The sequence below is a fragment of the Diceros bicornis genome, chromosome X (genome assembly GCF_020826845.1).
Source record: "Diceros bicornis minor isolate mBicDic1 chromosome X, mDicBic1.mat.cur, whole genome shotgun sequence".
NCBI classification, from domain to species: domain Eukaryota; kingdom Metazoa; phylum Chordata; class Mammalia; order Perissodactyla; family Rhinocerotidae; genus Diceros; species Diceros bicornis.
This window is the reverse complement of record NC_080781.1, coordinates 61094829-61115737: the sequence shown is the minus strand read 5'-3', so window position 1 is coordinate 61115737 and position 20909 is coordinate 61094829. Positions and strand designations below refer to the sequence as shown.

At 40.0% G+C, this 20909-nt stretch overlaps 1 protein-coding gene across 3 annotated transcripts in view; it reads right to left on the bottom strand.

Moving 5' to 3' along the window:
• Positions 1–20909, bottom strand: part of AR (androgen receptor) — a 159280-nt gene that overhangs the window by 65822 nt on the left and 72549 nt on the right. For all 3 annotated transcript variants that reach the window (XM_058536054.1, XM_058536056.1, XM_058536055.1), the window contains exon 2: positions 11061–11212. In XM_058536054.1, coding sequence (XP_058392037.1) covers positions 11061–11212 — 152 coding nt within the window. The remainder of the gene's footprint in view (positions 1–11060; positions 11213–20909) is intronic.

The following is a 20909-nucleotide window of genomic DNA, read 5'->3' as shown; positions in this document are numbered from 1 at the left end:
TTGTAATGCAGCCTCCTGCAGTATTTTGTTATCCTTGGGTGGGAAACAAATACTCAACATCCATTTTAGGGATAGAATGAAAAATGGAAAACAATTCACTGAACTGGAATAAAACTAGATAACACTAGTATTTGGGGGCTTTGATTTAAATCAATTAGTTTCTCCATAATTCTTAACACTGTTTCTTTTGCTCTTTGATTTACATCAATCAATTGGTATATAATCTCTGTGCCATTTTGCACTTCTCTCTCTTATGACACTTATCACAGCAGTATTTAATTTTTATTTTCACATCAATATTCCCCACTAAACTTTGAGATCTTTGAGAGAAGGACTGTATCTCATTCATCACTGAGTTTCCAGCATCAAGCAGGAGGTCTGGAATATCCTTGCCTCACTGTGTGCTCATCTGTTCCTCTCACTGGACTGAGACTATGTTTTACTCCTCTTTTTCTCCCTAGCAGTTAGCACAAGGCCTGACACATAATAGATGCTGAATGTTTGTTGAATTGAGATGAATTACCTTCCTTCCTGTTCTCTTAGTTCTCTGTGCCTCAATTTTCTCATTTGTAAAATAAGGGTAGTAAGAGTATCTACTACCTCATAAGGTTGTTGTCAAGATTAAGTAAGCACTTGGTGTAGTGCCTAACACATAGAAAATGTTCAGTAAATATTAGCTGCTATGATTATCATCATCATTATTGCTTGTTGTTGTTGTTGTTGTTGTTGTTTATAAGTCTTCCAGACCTGCTGATGGGGCCAAGCCCCTCAAACTATGCCAGCCTTGGTCAGCGTTGTCCTTAGGCATGGGGAAGGGGAGCTATGCATGTATATTTTCTCTCTCCTGTCACACCACACTGCTTCTGCTGCACTTAGATACTCTGCGTAGTGTTAAAACCATAGTTGACCTTGGAGGGCATGCCCCCAGACTGGAAACTCCCTGAGGACAGGGCCAGTACACACTCATCTCAGCCCACACAGGGCCTGACACAATACATGCTTATTGAAAAAATGAATGAGTGAAACCTACTCACTTCCAGTCCTTCTTCACTGCAACTAGACTATGAGAATAAAAATGCCTATACTCTGGGGTTCCCTCTATGAGACAGGGCCCACGGAGCTCTGTGTTGCCCACCTCTGTGCTGCCCATCATCACTCTAGCCAACTCATTTTAGGTCTTTGGTACCTGAGAATGAATACATCTGCAAAGCTGCAAGACTGTTATATTCTGAATTATGTATGAAATATATCATCTTTCTGAAAATAATTACTATCAAATTATCCCCATAAATAGTAAGAGGTGAATTATTTAATTCACACTAGCATTTCTATAGTGAAATCATGAGACCCTTGGAAACATGCTGTAATTTGATGCAGCACTAATTTCTCATTTGTGCACTACGAGGCATTCTCAACAGTGTTGGGTTCCCTTTATTTTTGAAAGTCTGGCACTATGCAAGGAAACTTCTAGTTGCCTTATCTCATGTAATCCTTATAACGTCTTTGGGGATGGTTGTCATTATCCCCATTTTACAGGTAAGAAAACTAAGGCTCAGGAAGGAGATGTCATTGGGGGTGAAAGGATATAAAGCCAATCTATGGGAAGCAGAATGAATTCCAGTACATCACCAGGGTTTCATTTTTAACACAGTAGTCATAGGCCATACCAAGGCTAAACTGTCCTGTTTCTGAAAGAAATGCTCCCCTCCCCCCCCAAAAAAAACAAACACTAACACTACATTCCTCCAAGAGGTCCAAAGCACTAAGAATGTACGAGACAGCACTCTAGATAAAAGACAATCCAGCTCAGTTTTAAAAAATATCCATCCGGCTTCAGGAAAAGAGGCCTTAAAAATTTATTTGCACAGGTGCTGGCTCAGGTTTCTATTGAATCTGGCTTCAACATACTTTAAGACACGCCTATGGTTGGACAAGGGAAACCAATGGCTGAAAAATGTGGAGGATAATTTATGACCTTTGTTAGTTTTTCTTCTGGCCTGTGGCTGTGGACCTGAATTTATCAGGGAGGTCAGACAAATCTTGTTGGGGATGAAGATACACAGAGAGCTCTGACACCTTTCAAAGCCTGGAAGCCAGGAGAGGCAATGAACACGTGCTTGCTGGGCTGTCTGGGGAATGTTACTCACAGTGCCCTGGCAGGCAAAAAGGAAGAGATTGACCCTTGCTATATTCTTATACAAATGCTATTGGCCTGTCTGATCACTAATTAAGTAACACTAAAGTGAAATGGTTGTCTGGGAACCTTAAAGCAACTCAAGTCCTTCTTTAACCAGGAGATTACCAGAAACACCATGTCCCATCTTTCCTTTCTGCATACCCAGGGGACACCATAAGTATATGTGTGTCAATGACCAAGGCTTCACTCCAAGAGAAGGAACCAAAACTTATCGGGCATGAGGAGCTGTGTTACACATCATTTAGTTCTTATAATAGCTTTGTGAGCTATTACTATCTTCACAGAGACACAGAGAAATTACGTGACTTGCTCAAGGTCACACATCTATTAAGTCTTGGAGCTAAGGACTGAACTCAGGTCTGCCTATTTCCCAACGCTGATGCATATAAAGTGAACCACTGGCCAATGGATACATCTGGAGTATCTATAAAATCTTAGAGATTTATTGTTAAAGATTTAGATTGTTATAGATTTATGTGCCTCAGCTCCCTCATTTGCAAATTGGAGTAATAATAATAACTACATCATAGGGTTGCTGTGAGGATTGAATGAGAAAATGTCTATAAAGCAACTAATACATATTGAGGGCCCAATAAATAGTTTTTGTTGTTATCTCTTATCCCAGTGCCTGGTATAGGTCTGGTGTACACAATAAGTAAGCAATGACTTTTGAATAAACTGTTGCCATGTGGAGAAATTTCAAGACATCAAATAGCCATTTTGGAAATCCCTGTAGTCAGGATATTCCCTTATGAGTCTATAAATTCCTTATCAAAGACTGGACTAGTGATCTGTAATCTTCTCTGGGTTATAGAACCTCTGAGAATCACATGAAAGCCATGAAAACTCTCCCTCCCAAAAAAATTCATATACATACATACACACAAAACCTTGCAAAAATCTTCACACCAAAAAATGTCTCACAGAGCCCTCCTACCACAGATTACCATTACTACTAATTTCCCTACTAGAAGGGAAGACATATAGTTACAGAAGATGCTCTCACACAGTGGTGGAGGCAGCAGGGACTAGCAGTGACTGAGCACCTTCTGGGAGCCCTTGCTAAATGTTTACTGTGCTGCTTCACATAATTCTTTGGGGTTCCAAGGTAACAATCTCTGTGGCTCTGCTAATCGGCTGTGAGGAAGGAGAGCCCCTGAGACAAGAAACAACAAATGGCTGGGAGGCCTTCATTTCTGTCATTTATATGTTCATTCTATGAACCTGGGAAAATCACTTCCTCTCATTTTCCTTGTCCATAAAACGGCTTGGACAGATTTTTAGATTTCTAAGTTCCCTTCCTTCAAGTTTTAACAGGCTAGCATTTAAAGATCCTGTGATTCCAAGCACTGCAAGTCTTTTCATTAAACTCATGACTCAATCAACTGCCCAGAAAGTGAAAGAGCTTGTGCCTATGGGGCTGTAGGAATGTGCTTATCTAACTTATAGAACTGTGAAAGGCCCACAGTCTCCAGGGCCACATCCAGATACCACAATGAAATCAAGGTCCATCCTCACTATGAGGTGCCCCAGGAGAGGAAGAAAGATGAAAATTTTAAAACCCTGATTGAGGAGAACAAGACTTTGTCTCTGTGACTTTTTAGCTCTGTCTTAAAAGATAATATTTTCTGGTTTCTGACATTAGAGAGGAGGGAAATGGATTTCTCTTGCTCCTGGCCCCATCGAAAACATTCTGTGGCACACTTCTCTGAGAAAGATCAAACCAAAGGATCAAAGAACCATGAGTCTACCATTTGTATCCATACACCCTGTCTCGGAACTCTTCCCTTAGCTTGGTAATGATGAGCAAAATTCTCATGAGCACAGGTGTTAAACTGTGATTCCTGTTCTATAGTTGTGTGATAAGAGTGAATTAAGAGCTACCAAGCCTGGTTTCATCAGAATCAGAACTTCCCTCTGAAGAGTAGGAGTTGGTGGAAGGACTATGACTCACATGTTCCTGGTCCTGCTTAATGAAGAGAGTTGCTGGTGAACCACCAGCTGTTTTAAGTATTTGGGGCTTTCTTAAGATGACAAGCTCCCTATAATATTAGTGCTACTCAGTGGCTCTTTGGTTTCTCCCCACAGTACTTACATCTTTCTTAACATCCTTATCTCATTTCTTTTTTTTTTTAAAGATTTTATTTATTTATTTATTTTTCCCCCAAAGCCCCAGTAGATAGTTGTATGTCATAGCTGCACATCCTTCTAGTTGCTGTATGTGGGACGTGGCCTCAGCATGGCCGGAGAAGCGGTGCGTCGGTGCGTGCCCGGGATCCAAACCCGGGCCGCCAGCAGCGGAGCACGCGCACTTAACCGCTAAGCCACGGGGCCGGCCCCCTTATCTCCTTTCTGACTCTGTTGTTCCTCTTCACTGTTGTCTTTCTAGTTTGCCTAGGCATAACACTTTCCACTTTGGGTTAGTGTGTTTATATATCTGAGGGACAGTTGTGCTGTAGAAGAGTGACCGCTACCTTTGAGCAGAAGACCTAGGTTCAAATTCTAGCTATTCCACTTACTATCTATTGATTAACTGGCAAAGCCTCAGTTTGCTTACATAGAAAACCATGAGGATGACCTCTCTCTCTGTTCCAGGTGGTTGGGAAGTTCAAATGGAGAGTGTACACAGTGGCCCTTCATCCACTGAAGAGATTTAAAGATGTACAGGATTGTGATCACTAAGCCCCTTGAGACAGGCTTTGTATCTTGAGTATGTGAGCCCAATACCCCACGTGTAGTAACCATCCAGTAAACGTTTACTGACTAAATACATGAGTAGATTACTACCAGGCCTGTTCTTATAAAGTATTCAGCAGAAGATAGGCACTAGTCTAGCCAGGAGCTGTGGTGATTCCACTGGGGTACCTCAGGAGTCACAGCATAGACTGGAAGCAAAGGGACTAAGAATTAGAATCCTCATTCCCATTATAAAGAGTCATTCACCTCCAAATCTCAGTTTCTTCCTCCTCACAGGAAGAAGTTTCCTCTTCTGTACCCTCTTCTGGTGGGTACAAAGCTCACCTGCCTCCTTGGAATGCTGAGAGCAGTTGCCTAACCATGAAGAGAAGGAGTGAGAACACCTGAATAATAGGTTCCAGAAGTATGCACACATGGCTATTATAATGAAGAGAGTGTTTTTCGAAATGATGGCTTCTCACAGAGTTCAGTATTTTCAGGGACAGTGTGTTTCTTATCATGGGACTAGAGCTCAGAAAAGTAAGAAATAACTCCTACTTCTGAAGAAAAAGTGGGTCTAACACTTACCCTTGCAATACCAGCCAAATGCAAAAATTTACCACCCAGAGTTTCACAATTACCAAGAGCTTCTGTGAGGAATTGAAAAAGCTTCTGGCTATAGTATACGGACGACCTTTAAAAATATAACAGACTTGGGAATAGTAAGGCAAAGTGGAAGGAGGCAATGGACCCAGAAGATCTTGCAAGTGACATAGCAACTTCTTGTTAATCACTGGTTCATAAAATGTACATGCTATAAATAAGCAGGCACAGGGCACTATAGAGCAGCAATGGGAACTTTTTGACATGGCTCCCAAATTGGGCACTAACAAGAGACTTGGGTGGGCATAAACTGTGACAAGTAGAGCTAAATTATTTATTCTGTAGGCTTGTGGACTAGTCTTGTTATGGGAAGGACTAGAATTAAGCTGGAAAATGCATAACCAGAAAGAATCTTGGGGAAATATATGACAGATCCATAACTCAGCTGTATACCTGGGCCCTATTTTTTATAAGACAGAGTGTTTTTCCATAACACTTAGTACTGATAGTCTCCAAAGCCCTTCGTGTTTACCATGTGTGGTATACACGGCATCCAGCAAAACTCATTCATATATATTTCATAGTTATCCACATGCTTACAGTACACAAGTCTAGAAAATATATGAAATATTTTCAATTTCTCCTTGAGTATTGCAAGGGAGAGTGATCTATCAGATCATCAGAAAAAAGTATCCTCTTCTAGCATTCCTAGATTTATTTATTCTTCTTCTGTTTAGTAATAAAAGCTTAGGACCCAGAGGCCATCAGACCAGGCATTCTGCGCAAGCAAGATGTGCAAACTTTAACTGGCCAACTCAGAAGAATGTTTAAAATCAGACAATCTAGAGAGTTCCTAAGATACTAGGGGACAGGAAGGAGTGAAATTTACTATGCAGATTTGCAAGCACAGGAGCAACCATCTAAAGCAGGAGTCAACAAACTATAGTCCACACGCCGAATCCAATGTGCCGCTTGTTTTTGTGTGGTTCAAGAGCTCAGAATGATTTTTAGATTTTAAATAGTTGAAAAAATCGAAAGAAAAATAGTATTTAATGGCATGTGAAAATTAAATCAAATTCAAATTTCAGTGTCCATAAAGTTTTACTGGAATATAGCCACACCCATTAGTTTACGTATTGTCTAGGGCTGCTTTCACGCTACAAAGGCAAATTGAGTAGTCAAGTCAGAGACCATATGACCCACAAAGACTAAAATATTTACTACTTGGCCCTTTACAGAAAAAGTTTGCCAACCCGTAATCTAGAGTCTGGCTATTACATTTAAAAAAAAAAAAAAACAGAGACAGAAAAAATATAAGAGGTTTATCTCTAGGACTTTGTGAAAAGATCTTGTGCAAAGATCTCTAGGACTCGTGCAATCAGGATCAGTTAACTCTGTGGCCAGAGATACCCCATTAAGGCTCTGTTGAAGCTGCAACAGATCCTCCCAGCAGTTAACTTGCCTCTGGGAAATGTTACTCGAAAAGTCAGGGAGTGAAGAGGACACTGCTATGCACCAAAAACTCTCTGCAAGACTCCAAACAAGAAGTAACATTCAATTCCACATGAGTTGAGGTGGGAAAGAGTGGATTTAAAGGACAGAAAAGAGTTCAATGAGGGTTCACTTACATTTCTTCCCTCACAAAAACCTGGGGCAAGAGAGAGAATCAAAGCCATACTTATATAAAATTTGCCAAGGATACTAAATTGGGACATATTGTAAACATCAGTGAGGATAGTGTAATTCTTTGAGTTCAGAATGTAAACTACAGTTTCAATTTTATGATGCGTACCAAACAGCACTCCATGTGTACAAAACAAATGGATGTACAATCTCCAATGTTTTACTAGAAAATGTCTAAAAAATAGTAAATTCCTGAGCACATAATGCACATGATGAATTAATTAACCCTCTTTGAAACATGATGAGATAGAGATGGGGGTTCACATCCTGGTTTTTCAGATGAGAAAAGGGAAAAGAAAGGAAGCTATCCAGTCGTGGTCACAATGCCAGGGGAAGAGGAAATCTCCGAGTCCTGGGTTTTAACCCTGTCCATCCACCGTGCACTCTGTCAGCAAGCTCTATCCCCATCTGAAGATTGACTTTTAAAAGAATGGGAGCTAGAATTCGCCATCTGCTAGGAAGGCAAAACCAAAAGTGCATACAGGTATAAATGTAGGTATGTTTGTTGAAATAACAGTGATGATGTTTATAATTTGTAGAATTGTCACAAAAAGTCTAAGCTGGAAGGGAATTTTAAAAATATCTAGTTTAACTCCCTTATTTTACAGACAGGAAAAACTGAAGTCCAAGGGAGAAGTTTCTTATCCAAGGCCACAAAACTAAAACCCTTTTGAGTCCCTACCCCTGTGTATGGGCATCACCTTCCTTTGACTACCTGGCCTTTTAGATAGCATCCAATATTCCTTCCCGTTTCACCTCCCTGCTCATCCCACCAACTCCACCAGCTAGCTGATTCTCCTCATGCCTGTTTCTAACCCACAGACCATCCCTCCAACGCACACACACAAACACATTCTTTCACTAAGTTTCCATCAATCAGATTTTAGTGATTTTTATCCCCATGGCCTAGTACCACTATTTTTTATCTCAAAATATGCACATCCTTCTGTGACTAGCCTCACCCTTACCCCAAACTCTAAGTATTACTGACAATGAGAAAACGTGGGGTTCGCTCCTCTTCTTCCTCCACAACAGGAAAACCTAGTTAGATTACAATCAACTCTTTGCTGAGCATTGCACTAGTGACAGCATGAAACCCTCATGCTTTATGAACTACCAAAGCTAGAAACGGATTTCTGTCTGATGTGCCAGGCTTCTAAGTCTTATACCTGTGCTAGTCCAGAGATTTCTGAAACCATGAGTAAAGTGGTAATCAACACTGTGAATACTCAGTCTTAGTTAACTGACGACGATAAACAAATGACGAAGAGAAAGATCTGTGGTCCCACTCTCCCCAAGACAGGTGGAATTCCAAGTTTCAACAAGACAGATTCAGAACCATCTTCAGAAAGGCCATTAGGGTGATAAAGACACATTGTAAAATTGGCAAAAAACACAAATCAATAAATGTTGTCTGTGGGTAATAAGACAACCTCCTGCCTTCAAATAGAGATAATGACGGCAGTAAACTCCAGCCACCAAGCTTTGCAGAGACGAGGAGAAAGAAAACACCAATTTTTTTTTTTTTGCTTTGTTTTGTGGGTTTTTTTTAAACCACTTTTTCCTGTGCCTCAAAGGGCTTAGGACTGGAACCTGGGGTCCATGTTCCAAAGGAACCAAGGAGCTCCACAGCTTTGAAAGGAATCCACTGGTGATTTTTCATATTTCAAGCAGTCAAGGGCATTTGGCCCTGTGAGCTTACAGAAGCTCATTTTTCTCAAAGAAAATATTACCAAGCTTCCCTAACTTAAGTGGTTCTAGGGTCTGAAGCATTTTGAGACCTTGCTGGATTTTTAAGTGTTTTATAAATTGAGGGATTATCCCTCCCCCCTCCTCTTTTTCTTCTTCTCAAATAGCCCAAGATCCGTGTCATACATAGCAGAGCTCCTCCCAGGCAGCCCTGCCAGCTGCCCTTTTGCCTTCCTTAATCCTTTAGCACTAACTTCTGCAGAAAGTTCCCATGTGGAATACATTATGACAGCAAAATCTTCCCTTTCACAATATGGTTGATCATTTCCCCCGTTTTCCAAAAACAACAATATCGTGACCCAGATTTGTAAAACCCAGAGGCAGCACCAAATACAATCTAATCTATCTGACTACTGAATTCGTTTGTTCGCTTGCTTACTTGAACTTTTTACCCATCTGATATGGCTGCTATTACTGTGGTGTCTGTCTGGGCTTACTACACACTACTACTTCTACTTACTTAAACACTAGCTCTAGATGGGTGCTCTGGTTCATTCTCTGCTCTATGAACAGGGCCTACTGGATGACAGGTCATGGGGAAGAGGCAGGTTCTCACTGGGGCAGTTGGGGTGGTCTGAAGTCTTTGGAGCTGCTCCTCATTTCCTTTTCTGACAGCCATCCTTCTGTAAGTACTCTTAAGAAAGGAAAGCATTGCTCTTTGTGTCTCTTTCCAAACTGCCTAGGCCTAAGCACTGGAGCCCTGGACCTCATACTAGCCCAGCATAAGCAGTAGCAATGGGCTACTTGGTGTTATGAGTGGAACATGCAGCATGTTTTCGGTAATACTAAATGCTAGCTGTCTCCTTATTGCTTTGGGGACTGGAAGAAAACAAAATAACAGCTTTCCATTTTATAGGTATTCCTGCCATCTGGTCAAAATGATGAAAATACAGTCATCATTCCAATCAGCTATCAATGGGGAGACCAGTCAAAGGGCACCCACTTTCTACCTTATCTCTAGATGCCAAGAACCATCTGGTGCTTCTGCTGTCCTCTAATGGGTGTCACAACATTCCTGGTGAAAGGTGTGGCCTACATACCTGCCATTTTTAAGACTGTCCTCAGTGTTTATAGCCCTTACATAAGGAAAGGCTGTCTGTTTTGGTTCTGACTTGGAACTCAACATTTCTAGGCCACTGAGAGGGAAAGAATAGGTCTTGGCAGGAAGTACTTCCTTTGTGGAAAGTGGGGGCAGGAATGGATACTGGTGTTTAGCAACTGGGTCTGCTCCCAGAGCAGAATGTCTCGTCTAGAAGCTGCTCATCAGTGTCCCCCTGAGAAGGAAGCCTTTAGTACAGGATGGGGAGTGAAGTGGATGAACAGGAGGATTAAGCCCAGGCTGACTGGTAAGGAAGGAAGTACTAGTGTATATAGGAGGTCTGGAAATGGGTGTTCCTGCCTTAGGATGTAGGTTGAGCACCTCTGGGGGCTGAGCAGACATGAATTGTTCTAAACTAAATAAGACTAAGGAGCCAAGGTTTGAGCCCACTTAGCCAAATATAAGTTGCAAGTTAGCTTGGGATTCTAGATCAATGGGCGGGCACTGAGGGCAGGTTTCCGGAGAAGAGAATAAAAGTGTTTCATCAATCTGAGTCCTTATCTACCTAGGAGCTATTAATGCAAAGAGGCCCCAAGGAGGCAGCAATAGGAGGGAGCAGGTGCATAGACTGATGGTCCACTAAACAGCAAGAACGCTTCCTTTCTAGGGCCGAGGCCAGGAAGCCTTCGCTAAGGAACAGTCTCGTATTCACCACAGAGAACAGGCTGGGGACTCAGTTGGGGTTTCTCCACTTCTAACCTCTCTTATAAGGACAATTTTTTCTCTCACTAGGCAGCAGAGTGGAACACAAGCAGGGAGGAAATTAAATCTTTTCAAATCATTAATTTTTCTTTCATTCCTAGGACATACCAAGCTCCAAGCACCAGCTGGGACCACCTTCATTGCCTACATTACCTGTACTACCAAGGCTCCCAAAGCCAGGGGAGCAGCAACTATGAAAACTTGCTTCTTTAGGCTCTTATGTTCTTTGAGAGGGCCCCACCAGTGACCTTGTCTGTGAGATGATAAAATCCTGGGCCCTGGAAGATTGGTGTCTCTCCCTAGAAGATAAAGGAGAAAGAGAAATAGAAGTGAGTGTGCAAGACCCATTACCTTCAGCAGCTCTTTTAAAGAAGACTTTGCAGCTTCCACAAGTGAGAGCTCCATAGTGACAGCCAGAAGCTTCGTCCCCACAGATCAAGCAGGTCTTCTGGGGTGGAAAGTAATAGTCGATGGGCAGAACATGATCCCTGGCAGTCTCCAAACTGGAAAGACGCAAAAGAAACAATGCAACACATGTCAGTGGTTGCCAGAAATAGGAGAGTAGAAGTCTGAGATCTTTAGGAATAAACTGCATGTGTAAATTTGTATTATTTATTGCTTAATCAAGTCAGTGTGAGGCTAAATTTTCCTGGGACCTCTCCTATGAATGATTGTAGGGTTTCCTGTCATGTGGACGGAGCTTTTTTGGATCCTGCTAAGGGATCAGAGAAGTTCTCTGGGATCAGCCAATCTCATGAGCTATGTCTACATGACAGAAGAATTAAGGCAGAAACCTGAGGTTAGGGTATCTAACTTAAGGTGGTGGTCAGACAACAATTTCAGAGCCCTATGACCTTACCTTATCCAAAGGGAGACCTATGAACAAAACAGACTAAACATCAAAGCAGTTTGATTGCTTTGCTCTAGTTCTCTGAGCCTCACTCTCATCTGTAAATAGGAATAATATCAGCTATCCTACTGAGCTACTGTTGTGAATGGCAGTATAAATTAGAAAAAAAGGATAAAAAGCCCTTGAAATGAATACACAAGTGAGGGATCATGATTAGTATTATCACACCAGTCTTCTTTGGTCTTTTTTTTCCCATTCCCTCACTTTCCTTAGGAGTCTCTTCAGATCACATGGACATCCCCCCATCCTCGTTCTAAAATATAAAGTACCAGAATTCCTTTCCGCCTGAGGCTCTTGTTGAGAAATGATGCACAGTGATGCTGGAAACCTCTCAGGCTACCATCTCAACACTTGACCATTAAAATACTCACAGGTTCGCTGGGCTAGGATAGAGCTTCAGTGGTCACCTAGTCTAACTGCCTATCTCCAAGATCTGTGTCTGAGTCCTTCCAGGCAGATGTGAAAGAGAGGGCCAGAAAGCCAATCATAAAACCTTAAAGGAAGGGTAATTCTCAGTCACCTATAGCAATTAATTCAAGTTTAAACAAATGGAACATGATTCTTACTACTCAAAGGTCAACTATTTTCTCTCCCATGTCCTATTTCTAAGCATTAGACAAACTTAAGCTATCTATCTCCTGGGTTAATCTACCTCAGGTAGATAACAATTGCCCATGCTTTCATCTACAGGAATTCAGCCACTATTTTTTATGAGTACGTCTTCCTTACTAGGAAAGGAAGGAAAATAAGCCCTAATGGCACCTTGTTTGCTGTGATGGGTGATTTCAGAACAAGTCTGTGAGACAATTTTTTTCACATTACTATAGAAGATGAAGAAAATCAGACCCAGAGAGGAGAAGCCCAGGACTATTTGACACCAAGCCCAGGACTATGTGACTCCAAATCCAACACAGTTTCTATTACCCTATCATCTTCCTGCCACTCACCTTCACTTTCTACTCCTGGTTCTTTGGTTATCATGCTCAGCACAGTCATCAGAATCCAAAAAAAAAAAGCATGAAAGGTTATCCTCACCTCTACTCCCAGTGAGCAGTCCTGGTACGACAAGAGCAAAGAAACCTTTCACTCAGGTTACACTTGACAAGCACTTTATCTCTAAGACACAAATATTAGCATTTATTCAAGTCCCAAGTACAACAGAAAGCACTCAAAAAGTTCCGCGGGTATGCAAACCCAGCAGCTGGCTATGGTGGCCCATCTTTTCTCCCCACAAGCCTTCCCTTTCCTACCTTAACTGGAAAGCCAGCAGGAGTCCTCCCACCAAAGCAAGACTAGCAGAACCATAAGTTCCACAGGAAAAGAGCTCACTTCTAATATACAAATGGGCCAAATGCTAAGGATGTCATTCCTTTGGCTAAAAATCTCATTTCCTTAGGTAAAAATCGTGCCCCCATCTTCATTCAAGAAACAAGGAGAAAAAGAAGGTTTTTTTGCAAGTGTCTTCATCCTCTTCCCACTTTTTTTTTACTTCTGTAACTAATACAAACAGTTCAAATAAAATCAGGAGAATATGTATTTAGGCACTCTATGTGCCAGGCTATTTCATATATATCATCTCATGTAGTCTTCCCAACAACCCTGCCAGATAGCTCTGTATCATCCTTATATTGTAGAAGAGGAAAATGATGCTTAGGAAAACTAAATAAACTTGTTTCAGATCACTCATCTAGTCAGTAAAAATGCCAGGATTCCATCCTCGGTAAGTCTGACTCCAAAGTGTGGATTTGTAACCAATGACTAAACATGTTATAAGACTGACAGTTGAAATTAGAAATCTATCTAAATTGACTAAACTCAACTCCTAGCACGTAGCCCTATGGACCAGGCACAGGACTAGGTACTGGAAATACAGTGATGAACAAGATATTATCCTTGCCTCTAATGAACTTATTATCTATTAGAGAAGAAAGACAGAAAGCAAGGAACTGTAAAATAACATAGTAGATGATATAATAAAGCACAGTGCAGATTGCTACAGATGAGGAGGCACATAAAAGAAATGTTTTTTGAAAGGAATAAAGGTATATATAGGTAAAAGAGATGATGATGAGGACAACAATTATTATTATATGATTGCAAAATAAATATTGGATAAACAAAATGGAAACCCGCATAAAGTAAATAAGAGGTCTTTTTGGATAGTGCCTTTAAGAAATAGAAATTTTCATCCATACTAAAATTAAAAATACAGTTCAAATTGTTTAAAAGATTCTAATCAATCACATTTATAATCAATACTTAAAGACTGAAGAAAGTCATTCACATTTTGTTTATTAGATATGAGTTTAATAAAACATGAGTTGCACAAAAATAACTATAAAGGAAGAGCAAGAGGACGAAAAATAATGAAGACGATTTCAGAATCTGAATTTTTCTTAACTATAACCCGCTTTGACTAGAGGCCTGAGATATCTCCTGAATCACTAGGCCAGTCTCCGCCTACCTTCTCCCCTCCTCTCTCTGACAGTATTTTGGACAGCACTCTTACTGACCCTGGCCTAGTGCAGACAAAGGGCACACTGCCGGTCTGACTCATGGTCTGACCTTTGGGCACTGGAAATGAAAATTCCAACTGCAGTCCCTCTCTCAGGTTAATATCCCAGAGAAACTTGCAGATTTGTACCAGGAGGCATGTGCAGGAATGGTCATAGCAGCTTTGCTTATAAAAGCAGAAATGATAAACATCCACTGACAGGAGAAATGATAAATAAATTATGGCACACTCATTCAATAAAATACAATTCAGCTATGACAAGGAACATAATACAGTGACACATAGGTGAATCTCACAAGCTAATGTTACATAAAAGACATAACTCATAATAGCATACATATGATATGATTCCACTACATTAAGTTCAAAAAGAAGCAAAAGTAAACAACATGTAATTCAGGAATATATATATGTTATATGAAAAAACATGAAAATTCAAGAGAATAAATAAACCCAAAATATAGGATAGTGGTTACCACTGAAAGGAGGCTGGGGGTAATGATATAAGGAAGGATACAAGTTGATTTAGGCATTCATTTAAAAATATTTATTAAGCACCTACTACACACTAGGCACCATTCTGGGTCCTGGGGTTAGAGCAGTGAACAAAAAAATTTCGTTAATGTTCTTGTTCTTTAATCAGGGCTCATGAGTGTTCATTTTATTATTATGCTGTATAACTGACTTATATGTTACATATATTCTTTTGTATGGCTCTAACAGCATATAAATAAAAGAAAAACCTCAGAAGTTTCTAACATCCTCCTAAATAACATCCTAACTGCAAGTACAGCAGAGGTCTGCTTTGAGAACAAGTACGTGCAGAATTTGCAAGCAACATTGTGTTTCTTCCCTCCTCCCTTGGGTTACACAGCTCACTTATTATTCTAACGCAGGGCATTCAGTTTTATGAGTCTGAAGCAAAAGCATTGCTGTATAGAATGGAAGTTTTCCAAACCAGTACAGCACTTGCTATCCTCCAACAGTTTCACAATTAATTAAATAAAAGCGAACTACTAGAAGATATAGGCCTACAAACACCAGCTCAACCCTGGGGAAGTTGGACTCAGATACACTCAGCACCCAGCTATAATCCAGCTGTAATCTCAGTCTGTCTGTCTGTCTGTCTCTCTCTCTCTTTCAGACTTGGGGATACCTTAAAGGGTGTGACTAATTTAAGCAAGTCCCCCAATGATTGTGGAACCAGGGAAAAATGCAAAAGTCACAGACCAGTTTTCCTTGATGGGAGACGAATGTCAACTCAGTAGGGCTTTGGAGCCAGCCAGACCTGGGTTGGAATCCTGCCTCCACCACTGAAACTTGGGCCGTCATTAAGGCTCTCTGAGCTCCATTTGCTTCATCTGGAGAGTGGGGATACTTTCTACCCCAGAGGGCTTTTGTGAGAATTACATTAAATAACACTTTAAGCCCCTCCCTCTGTGCCTGCCACATGGTAGCTGCTTTGTCAGTCTGGCTTGCCTTCACCTTTTGTCTTATCATAAAAAAAGTGAAACATCTAATATCTTTAAAACAAACAAAAAACATCTAATATCTTTATATCCTTGGCTATACAGTGCTTTTGGGGAAAGGTAAATACAAGTGGAGAGAATAGGATAAAAAGGTTAGATGTGTAAAAGCATATCTTGTTCATACATACCTTTGTACTTTTCAAACAAGAAGGGATTTAGCAAATCACCAAACATCTTTACATAGCATCATATTTTTCCCGATGTTTCATAATTTAAAATTTTTTTTTATTAATCACATTGTGGAATATAATGACAGCTCCATATGCATTTTTAAGATAAAAATCAGAGTTCAAAATTATTCTCTCCTCATAGATCCATTGTGCTTACTTCTTTGGGGGTACAAGGGATATTTCAGTAGAGAAATTGGTAAAGTAATGGCATAAAACCAGAGGCTTCTTTTCCCCCTGCCAGTCTGAGATTTGAAATTTGATGACTGTCTGTCCAAGAGGACAGTCACATTTTCTCTTAAAAGTATTACCTCACTTTACTTCAGGGCTCTCCAATTCTCTTTAATGATGCCTTTTGTTGAAGTAGGAAGATATATATGTAGAAGATATGGTTTTCACGCCCATCTCTGCCATTCTCTAACAGAATGACCTTAACAAGTCGCTTGCCTTCAATTTTTTCACGTGTAAAATGGGTAAAGAAATACAGAACTCACAAGACCATTATAAGGATTTAATGAGATTTTGAAGGTAAAGCAGCCCACGCTGTTGCTGGCACAGTGCTTATTAAATGGCCATTATTATAATAGTCTCATGAGAAAACGGCAGGAAGGAAAGATGGGAGGAAAACTAGGTTCTAAAAAGCCACCTCTGAGGTAGGTATCATTACTCCTACTTTGAAGATATGCAAACTGAGACTTAGATAAGGTAAATGACTTGTCTGAGTTTATACAGCTAGTAAGTAGCAAAGACAGAATTCATACCTGGGACTATTTCCCCCCAAATCCATATTCTCCCACTATTCTAAACTGCCAAGGTCATATAATATTTAAGTTATAGCCTAGTTTTAATTTAATTAGGTTGTTTTTAACAGGTTTATTGATATATAATTCACATACCATAAAATGTACCCATTTTGGCATATTCACATCTATTATCACAAACTAACTTGAGAACATTTTCATTACCCCAAAAAGAAACCCCATACCCATTAGCAGTCACTCCCCATTCCCTCCTCCTCTCAGACCCCGGCAACACTAATTTACTCTCTGTCTCTAAAGATTTGCCCTTTATGGACATGTAATATAAATGGAATCATACAATACCATCTTTTGTGACTTGCTTCATTCACTTAGCATGAGGTTTTTAAGATTCATCCATATTGTAGCATGTATCATTAATTCATTTCTTGTTATTGCTGCAGAATATTCCATTGCTTGGATATAGCACATTTTGTTTATCCATTTATCAGTTGGTGGACATTTGAGTTGCTTCCACTCTTTGGCTATTATGAATAATGCTGCAATGAACATTTGTGTACAGTTTTGGTGTGAGCGTATGTTTTCATTTCTTTTGATTATATATCTTGGAATGGAATCACTAGGTCAAAAGTGACACTTTAAGAAACTTCCAGGCTGTTTTTCAAAGTGGCTGTACCATTTTACATTTTTAATAGCAATGTATAATGGCTCCAGCTTCTCCACATCCAAGCTGTTTTTTCTGTTTTTTACCATAGTCATCTTTTTTACTAAAGTCATTTACTTAGCCACTTATAGGTGTGAAATGGTATCTCACTTTGGTCTTGATTTTCATTTCTCTAATAACTAATAGTGTTGAGCATTTTCATTTGTATATCCTCTTTGGAGAAATTGACAAATGAGAAAACAACACAGCCTGCAGAAACCTGGGTTGGTGTGTTCCTGACAAAAGAAGCTAAACTCCCCTCAACTTCCCCTCAGAAGTAAACTTTAGCTGCTTTCTCCTAAGAACAAACAGACATGGCAAAGATACAGATGGGTGCTTGCATCTGACGAGGAGGACAAGGGAACACTATATGATAAGAAGCATAACCAGATCAGTTGAAAGTGAACTGCTCCCCCTAAGAGGTAGTTAGGAGAGGACTGTGATATGATTTTCTTCCTCTCTGAGTCCTGAAAAGCTATACTTTGTTCTCTGTACTTCTTAGGCAATGAGGAAATAGTGGATCTGAAATGTGGTAGTTTCTGCTTTCTGCACAATTTGGAAGCTGAAAAGGACAATATTCTATCCGATGAGGACTAGAGTGGTCTGGGGACCTTTCATGGGGCTAAGTAATACTGGGCGGCCTGGGGCCCTGTGCTCCACTTTCATTAAATGTTCTAGTCACAATTTGCCTAGATGCTTGTGCTATACATATATAAAAACAGAGTGGTCTCTAAACATCTAAACTGATTTGGATGGAGAGAGGAAAAAATACCCATGGAAAGGAAGGAAGCTAAAATTTACTTAAAACTCACCACACGCCAGCACTGTGATACCTATAGTCACACTTATTGAGTAACTACAGTTTCCCATCTATGAAGTGAGGATATTCACAATATTTACTTACCTGGTTGTTGAGCAGATTAAGTGAGCTAATCCACGTTAGGTGTTCTGCACAGTGCCTGGCATGTAATATGCATTGAATAACAAAATAAGCTGCTGCCACCACCACCACCACCACCATCATCATCATCACCATCATCTATGTTCAGTCTATGTTTTAGGTGCTTTCATATCAATTATCATAATGCATCCTCCCCACAACATTGCATGGTAGAGATGATAGATGAGGAAACTGAAGCACAGTGAGACATAGTAACTTGCCTCAGGTTCTGCAACTGGGAAGAAACATAGCAAGAACTAGCAGCTAGATCCATTTGACTATTGCTTCATTGTATCACAGAAGGCCAAAATAAAGCTTGATAACTAACTAGTCATAGATGTTCAGAAATTCTGATTGACTTATACTAATTCCATTTGCACACCAGTGTTGGAAGCAAATGTAACTATATCTTGAAACTCCATTTTTATGCCTTGATCAGCTGGGGGTGGTAGCTAAAGCTGAAAAAATCATCAAAGGTATTGTTTGGGATTTGGAGGGGAAAATAAGTGTACTTTTATAAAAGTGTAAATCAAAATGGAGAGTTTTATTATATGCTAAAAGCTCATTTACACTAATGGAAGAAGCACATTTTCTACAAGGAGCCCCTCTAACCATGGAACTGGTCTCTCATAGATTTGCACATAGATAACAAAATTGCCACACTCTGTATCTGCTATAGCTCATTGTCTTTATCAAAGTCTTGATATCCATTCGAAGGGTGGCAATTGAATCCTTCTATGGGCCAGGGACACAGAAAAGAGCAGGCAGCCGACTGTGTCTCTTGAGGCCATGATAGGCAGTTTTAAAACGTAATTTGAAAAAATATTCATAAGTGAGAACAATATAGAGTGATGTAAAAACATGGTAGGGGGAGGGAACATAGTTGTTTTAACAGCTATATTGAGAAATGTAATTTATATACCATGAAGTTCACCCATTTAAAGTATACAATTCAATGGTTTTTAACGTATTTACAGGGTCGTACAACTATCACCACTATCTAATTCCAGAACATTTTCATCACCTCAGAACAAAACTCCATACTCATTAGCAGTCACTCCCCATTCTTCCCTCCCTGAAGCCCCTGCAAACCTTATCTACTTTCTATCTTGACAGATTGGCCTATTCTGGACATTTCATATAAATGAAATCATACAATATATGGCCACTCATAACTGACTTCCTTCACTTAGCATGTTTTCAAAGTTCATTCATGCTGTAGCAAGTATCAATACTTTTTATGGATGAATAATATTGCATTATATGGATATACTACATTTTATCTATCTATTCATCAGTTGATGGACATTTGAGTTGTTTCTACCTTTTTTTTTAGCTGCAATTAACATTTATTTGATTTTGTTTTGTTTATTGCGGTAGCATTGGTTTATAACATTGTATAAATTTCAGGTGTACATCACTATACTTCTATTTCTGCATGGATTACACCATGTTCTCATGTTCACCACCCAAATACCAATTACAATCCACCACCTTTTGGCTAGTATTAATCAAGCTGCTGTGAATGTGTACAAATTTTCTTGTGGACATATGCTTTTAATTCTCTTGGATATATACCTAGGAATGAAATTGCTATATAGCTATACTTATATACCTAAGAGTGAATTGTCATGTTTAGCTTTTTGACGAACTCCCACAGTGTTTTCCAAACCAACTGCAACACTTTACATTCCCATCAGCAGTGTATGACGGTTACAATTTCCCAACATTCTTACCAAAATTTGTTATTTTCTATATTATTATTATTATTATTGTTACTGCCATCCTAGTGGGTGTCAAGTGGTATCTCATTATGGTCTTGATTTTCATTTCCCTAATGGCTAGGGATATTGAGCATCTTTTCACTTGTATATCTGCTTTGGAGAAATATCTATTCAAACCCTTAGCCCATTTTTAAATTGGGTTGTCTTTTTGTTATCAGTTTGTAAGAGTTCTTTATATATTCTGCATATAAGACCCTTATTAGATTTGTGAATTTCAAGCATGCTATCCCATTCTATAGGTTGGGTTTTTACTTTCTTGATTGTAAAATTTGCAGCACAAAAGGCTTATCTTATGTCCTATTATATAGTCTACTCTGGAGAATGTTTCATATTCACTTGAGAAGACTTTGTGTTTTTCTACTGTTGAGTGGAGCCTTCTCCATTTTCCTGATGTATCTGTGTGTGGCTTGAGGAGTGCTTTAGAGTCTGCCTTACATCTTGCTCTCACTTCTTTTTAGTGGGTGCAGCCTAGCACATGTGCACAGCACTCCACAGACTCAGAAATGAGTGTGATCCCGCAAGGTCTATTCTTGGCTGTCTCCTTTCCTTGCTCTCTCTGGTAACCTTCTGCCTGGTCTGGTGTTTTGCTTGTTGTTATTAGTATCATGGAGCTACCAATCCCCTCTTAATTGTTGACCTCCAAGATCTCCATTGTTTTTGACAATGCCCTTAGGCAAGAACTTGTACACACTCTGTTCCAAATAAAGTCAGTCCCTTCAGGCACATCTGTGGAGCTCTCCATCCTAATGACCTGCCTTACTCCCTTGGCAGAACCTCTGTTGTCAATGCAGTGGAGTTGGGGGCCAGGGACAGCAACCTGCTTCTCCCAGAGTGACTCCCCTGCTCTAGGAGTGGACCCTGGGGAGTGATGATAGCCCCTAGTCCTCTTGGCTT